At 39.4% G+C, this 7,255-nt stretch overlaps 1 protein-coding gene across 1 annotated transcript in view; it reads left to right on the top strand.

Moving 5' to 3' along the window:
• Window positions 1-927: 927 nt before the first annotated feature.
• LOC140070755 (5-hydroxytryptamine receptor 3A-like) overlaps window positions 928-7,255 on the top strand; it is a 41,048-nt gene continuing 34,720 nt past the window's right edge. The window contains exon 1 of the mRNA XM_072117620.1: window positions 928-1,012. Coding sequence (XP_071973721.1) covers window positions 961-1,012 — 52 coding nt within the window. The 5' untranslated portion in view covers window positions 928-960. The remainder of the gene's footprint in view (window positions 1,013-7,255) is intronic.

The raw sequence follows: 7,255 nt of genomic DNA, 5'->3' as shown, positions 1-7,255 counted from the left end.
ATATTAAGAGCAGAGTCACAGAACAAGCCATGGGTCACACACACAGGTAGTCAATAGACACAGATACCAAACCACAGCACTAGTCAGACTAGGAACTTTTGCTCAGGAACTGGGCAGCAGGGCATGCTGGACTATATAGCTACAGATACTCCTTGATAGGCTGGATCATTATTGTTGGTGCACCTCTTGTTCCTTAAAGTAGGGGAGAGAGATACCACCGGCAGTGGTTTGCAGTGGGGAAAGTGTGCATTTTATATTATATCATTATAACAATTACTATACAATGATTCCACTAACAAAGGTGACCTTGATTTAGTAACAGTGTGTGCTGTTACAGAAAAATCAGTGTACATACTGACAGCCTTATCGCAAATGGCTATATGCCCCAGCACCCCACTATCACTATAGTGGATCTCATGAAGTAATGCAACGCTGGTGCTGTGTTGCAACATTGGTGGATGCCAGGGGATGCTGCACCCACTAGTGTAGGGACCCAACAAAACTAGTACAATGTAAAGAGGTTTTTCAATTTGAACAGATTGCAATTAATAACTTTGAGTTTGATCCATTAATTTAGCCTTTCAGCCATAGATCATTGGATAATGTATGGAAGTGATGAGATCTTTCCCTCCAAATGTTTGTACAGTTTTCTAGTTGGATACAAGGTATTACATTACATTATTGTGTGAATGAATAAACTGTTAGAGAACTGGATAATACATTGATATTGAAAATATTTCTGGATGTAAATGCTCATACAGAAATAAATCATTTTATACATGTTTATTATTGAAATATTTGTTTCCAGAAATACTAGGTTTCATGTTGCAGCTAGGATTTTGCTTATGCATTTGACCAGAATATCTTTCCAACAAGTTTATCAAGCTTCTGTAAATATCTTCCCCTTCAAAAATCCCTGAGGCAGAACACACCAAGCCAGAATTTCAGCCTTATTAGATCATGGCTGTATATGGAGCATGTTGTATATTTCTTTCTCTCGTCTTCCTAATAGGTAAGCCATTCTCTTATACGAAAAATTATATATATAGCTTTTCATCAGTTATTAAATGGATGTGAATTTGCATTTCTTCATGAAAATGTATTTCTTCTGCTCTTCAGTATGTTGTTATTGGGATTTATACATAGACATCTATGTACAGTACATATACTTCCCCCCTGGGTGACAGTGGGGATTCTTGGGATCAACATTTTATCAAAGGCCAGTGTGATGTGCCAAAATCACATACACACTAGCAATTTGGTGAATAGTTTGTCATATCAGCTCCCAATAAATGTTGGTGTTTAGATAAAGTAAAGAGAATTCCAGCACATCGATAAATCCAGTAAAATGTTCTTTATTGTGTTAAATAAGGTTTAAACACTTCTTATAGGCGGTTGACAAGTTTTAAAAAAGTTACCTGACTAAACTTCATATGGTGGTAATCCAACAGAATATAAATCCCTGTAATTCAACCAATCCAAAGAAAAAGCAGACCTGATGGGGAACTCACATTACAATGTGTTGAAAATCAAACAATCCAAAGAAAGAGCAGAACTGATGCGGAGCTAACGCAATAAATCGAACCTGAGAGTTTACATGTAATTTTAGCATTCTAGCAAGGTAGGTTTTTCAGATACAGTTATAGCAAGTATTTCTTTTATCGTAAATCTACCTCTGTTAACACCTTGCTACATGCGGGTTCCTGTCACCCTCGTCATTCTATTTATAGTAACCCTGAAGGTGAATGGAACTGAGCGAAGAGAAACTGATCTGACTGCACAGGTTTTGGTAGATAATGATAATTACAGCAAAGAATTAGGGAGCGACAATACCCCATGGGGACCTTTTAGAGGACACTTAAATATACAGAAAATATAGCAAGAAAGGATTTACTAAAAGATACTTCAACCAAAATAATCCATATTCTCAAGCCTGTTTTCAGCACTACATACAGGGGCACAATTACTTACAGGGTCACCGGAGTTCAAAGAAAGTGCATTGGCCGACTATAATGCACTGTGGCGGGATTCACCAAGATCGTGTGCCCGATATCCTGCATGTGTCGCTTCCCTGCTCTGTTCCAACAGAATTCACCATCTTTTTAGTGGTGCATGTAAGTGCTACAGCTTGCGACACAATTTCAAAGATAAATCCTATGCTCAGTCTGAATCAATCAGACTGTCCGAAATCACGCCCCTTAATTTGTGTTGCATGGAAGCCAGCGCAGTCACAATCCCAGTACATGCACCTCTAAAACCTGTGCAAGCCGTTTTAGCCATAAAAATGGTGCATAGTCTGACAACTATGCCCCACAGTGAGGAATTTACCAAGATAAAAGGCATTTTACTGAAATATGCTCCACTTTTGAGACATGAAATATTAGCGGAGATCGTGGATACTAGTCTTCTATATGTGTCTTAGAGAGCTCTCACTGTTTCCTTTTTTATTTTTGGAAAAAGTTATATATATATACACAAAGCTAAGACATAAGGGATTTTAGAAATGTGATAATTCCCAATGCAAATCTTGTCATTTTGCTCATATATTTAATTAATTTAATTCCTCTACTACACACTGTACACATCAAAACATGTATTAACTGTATTATAACCCACATGTCTATCTTATAGATTTTGTGATATGAAAAATCCAATATGTGGGATGTACAATTAATACCCTTAAAACTAAAATCAGAAGGTTCACCTCAGTAATAAATGTGTATCAAACTCCGAATAAGCAGACCAACAGACTAACAAGACCCTTTAGATACATTCAAGAAGGGGATGATAAATATTCCTTAGACTTTGAATGGCCAGGCCTAAATTCACTTCATTATTTTTCCAAAACTTGCACTAATGCAACCAAAAAACCACTTTACCAAAACCAAAAAACCCTTTGGCCATGAAATATAACCTTTATTTATTCTGATAAAATAAAAAGATCTTAACTCAGATCTGTTTTATACAGGTATGGTTGTGCATGCATATAGTGACTATTAAAACAATAGTGGTGGTGGTAGCTTCTAGGTATTCAATAAGTTAGTACGTAATACAGGTCTTCAAAGACCAACATGTGATTTTTCAATAGTTTGTTTTTTCAATACATCATTTGGTATTAGTTTTGTACTGCATCTAGATTTAGCCGACACACACATTTATCTCTTGGCCCCGCATCTAGACTTTGCAGACATACATAGACTGTTACTCTGGTCCCACACTAGATTTTGTAGACATACACACTTTCTCAGTCTTATAACTAGCGTTGGTGGACGCGCACACATTCCTGCCTGTTATGAATATAATTTTTTTTGTTTGTCTAATCTTTGTATCGCTGCAGTTCGATTTAGATTTCATAAGCTCAATAAGATACTACATTACACCACTCAACTAAAAGATTACACTAGCTCAAACAGCCCCTCTTACATGTTTCAAAATGGCGAAATATGTCTTCAATAAATGTGGCCCAGTGTGCGCCACTTTTGGGTTATCTGGTTCAAAGTGCACATTAGTGAGGCAAACTGCTCTAAGTAAGTTTGCACCAGTTTTAATATATTTGGGCCAATGTACTGAAAAGCAACCAATCAACCAGATGGGGAACTTACGTAACAGTGGCGCACATTTACTTACCCGAATCGGCAAATTTCCCGAAAGTGCATTGTGCGCCCGATATCCTGCATGTATCGCTTCCCCGCTCAGATCCTGCAGAGTTCAACTTTTTCTTCATGGTGCATGTAAGTGCTTGGTCTTGCGACACAATTTGAAAGTTAAATCATCCGCGCTCATTCTTAAACTGTCAGATCGCACAATGGCACGGCCTCCAATTTCTGCATGAAAGCCAGCGCAGCGGCGCCAAAATCTGTTGCTTTGACACAGTCGCCTGCTTAATACCTGTCAAAGCCGCACAAAACCCGAAAACGGCGCAAAGTCCGAAAATACTGCAGTGCACAACCCTTAATAAATAAGCCCCACTGTGTTGAGAAAGCAAACTTGAGAGATACCCCATGTAGTAACACAATGGGGTACATTTACTTACCCGTCCGAGTCGCGATCCCCAAGGTGCGTTCCCCGACGATGATGCACTGTGCCACGATCCACGTAGATCCTGTGCCTGATATACTGCATGTGTCACTCCCCGCTCAGGTCCGCCGGAGTTCACCTTCTTCTTCCCGGTGCATGTAAGTGCCTGGCTTGCGACACAAATTTAAATGTTAAATCGGCCCACCCCCTGATTTGTGTAGCGTGAAAGCCAACGCGATTGCGATACAATAGCGTGCGACACAATCCCCAGCGCGATCCCCTAAAAGTCGGGAAACCCGACACAATAATACGGCCACGGAACACTTAGTAAATAAGCCCCAATAAACCGCAAGAGGGAGTCCACGTGCATTAAATTGTTCCACACAAATGAAGAAGCAGACCTGAAAAATGAAGAGTGAAAGGACGCAATTGTTTTTCCGATGGTTAGTCATAAGAGAGCAGCAGAGCATAAGCTTTTGTTGTAAGAACATAAGAAGTACATAAGCATCAGAGCTGCATGATCTTAAAGGGGTTATCCGGGTTTTAAAAATAACTGAGGCCCGGGCTAGGGTGGGCTAGTTAAACATAACAAACATCTACTTACCTCGTCCGCCACCGCTGATGTCCCGCTTCGCGGCCAGTCTTCTCTGTGCACCGGTTTCATTACAGGGGAGCACAGGGAGCTTCTGGCCGACTGGAAGCTCCTATCCGACACCATCTCCCAGTGCTTACAACGCTGAGAGATAGGGACGGATAGGAGAAGCCGGCCACATCCCGGACCGGAAGCTCCCTGTGCGCGGCTTCCGTGCCCCTGTAAACAAACAGGGGCACGTATCGAAGGGACCGCGGCGGGGGAAATCGGCGGCGCCGGAGGAGGTAAGTACATGTTTATTATGTTTAAATATCCCTCCCCAGCCATAAGAAATTTTTAAAACCCGGATAACCCCTTTAAAGGGAACCTGTCATTAGCAATTGGCCTAATAAACTCCTGCCCGTATATTGTCAAACCTTATAATGCCTTCTAGTTTTTCTTTTTTTCATAGTCCAGTGTAATGGCATCTTCCAAATAATCAACTTGAAAGTGAGATGTAAATTGTTGTATAAACATGACATCATTGACATCATGTATCGGACTTCAGGTGATCTGCTTAGGGATGTCTCCGGATGCAGGACTACAAATTGCTGTGAAGGGGACTTTCTGAGGAAGAGAGAGCATGACTTCAGTGTTAAAATCTCTTTCTCCTTGACTTTATACAACCAGCTTACATCTTACTTCAAAGCTGATTTTCTAGATGATGCCACCAAACTGGGTCATGAAAGTAATGTCATCTGGAAGGTGTTCAGCTTCTTGACAACATACTGGTATTGGTTTATTTCATTTATTTCTGATGACAGTTTCCCTTTAATACAGAAAATGGGATAAAATGTTATATAAATAGTAATCTCTACAACTATAATAAAAAAAAATGAGACAAAAGGTGATAATTATATATTAAATCCTCTCTTAAATAAATCCCTAAAGTCCTCCCTATCCAAAAGTTTCCTCATTTGGTCTCCAGCCTGTGATGGGTTTTACTGCTATTTTAATACTCCTGAATCTCCTTTGTGAACTAAAGAGAAATGTTTCAAAAAACATTAGAGGTATCCGATTTAGGCTCTTCTTTGACCTCCGACAGAAGCCTACTGATTCTAGTTTTAAGGGTATTAATCGTACATCCCAGATATTGGATTTTTCATATCATGCAATCTTTAAGATAGACAGGTAGGTTCAATGAGGGGTTATCAATGAGGGGAGGCTGCTGGACATTTTATAAATGAGTAGCGACTGCATTTTCCTCCCTAGGCTTATACTCCAGTCAATATGTTTTCCCATTTTTCTTTTTTTGTGGTATTATTAGGAGCCTTGGCTTATACTTGGGTATGTACTGTATGTAAAAAAAATTTCCTCAAAGTAAAAAGGCCAATGACAAGGGGCATTATAAAGTCCCCTTTTCTATAGCCCCTTCTTTTATATAGAGACAACAGAAAAAGATACACTATGAGGGGCTACAGAGGGGGGCAGCTGCAGGAAAGGGGCGTTTTAGATTGAGAGCTGCTCGAAATGGCACATTATATGGCAGGTCGACCGGCTTCTTTACCAATTATGTGATCTATGGGTTCCCCAATTGATTATTACCACTAAGCCCAGTATATAACTCTTTGATCATCCGGGGGGTGGGGTGATGGGGGGGGGGCGTCTTTTTATAAATCGCCTCAGGCAGCAGAGAGGCTAGATACGCTTCTGCTTGAGAATAGGGATTCTGTGGTTAAAGGATCTTTCGGTAAATTCTCTTTTGCTATTTTCTGTATATTTAATTGTCCTATGAAATATCCCCATGGGTATTGTTGGTCCCTAAACGTTTGCAGTAATTATCATGATGTACCAAAACCTGTGCTGTCAGATCAGTTTCTCTTTGCTATGATCCATTCACCTTTGGGTTTACGATAAATAGAATGACGAGGGTGACAGGAGCCCGCATGTAGCAAGGTGCTAACAGAGATAGATGTACGATAAAAAATACTTGTTATAACTCTATCAAAAGAACCTAATTTATAATCCAAATTAAACAGAACGCATGCTAGAAAGTAAATAAGATGTCAGATGTGTTGCTCCTTCCTCAGTGGCTTCTAAATGTGGAAGCCATTCACTAAATGAGGGAGCCACATCATCACAACATTGGGTAAAAGATATCCATAATGAACCATTTACGTGTTTCAGACTCATAACTTGAACTATACAGTTCATTATGGATGGCTTTTACCTGGTGTTATGAGAAATAAATACCAATTTTAAGAACAAACCAGAGCGATGAAACTATTTCTATTGTTTTCCATGAAGATACATAAGGCTATCTGGCATTTTGTTTTGTGGCAGCCCGGTAACTTTGGTCCTATTGAGAGACACTTCATTTTTTTAAAAAGGTGAACTGATTGGTTATTTTGTCTCTTCTTTAAATTATTAATTTACTGCATTTCCTAAATATAGGAAATAGCAGCAGAAGGATGGAGTCCATGATAACCATATGGGTAAAAATCACAGGATAGTGGAATCACATAATTTTATGGCAGTAAGACAACATACAGCTTTATAAATATTCCAGTTTAGATTAGAGATTGCATTAAAACACCCACATGTCTTTTAGGACTTATGGCTTAAAGGGAACCGTTCATTGGGTTCTTTATAAGCAATTCCTCTTTT

Source organism: Engystomops pustulosus, chromosome 7 (assembly GCF_040894005.1).
Source record: "Engystomops pustulosus chromosome 7, aEngPut4.maternal, whole genome shotgun sequence".
In the NCBI taxonomy this organism is placed as follows: domain Eukaryota; kingdom Metazoa; phylum Chordata; class Amphibia; order Anura; family Leptodactylidae; genus Engystomops; species Engystomops pustulosus.
Note: the sequence above shows the minus strand (reverse complement) of the source record. Positions and strands in the feature narration are given on the sequence as shown.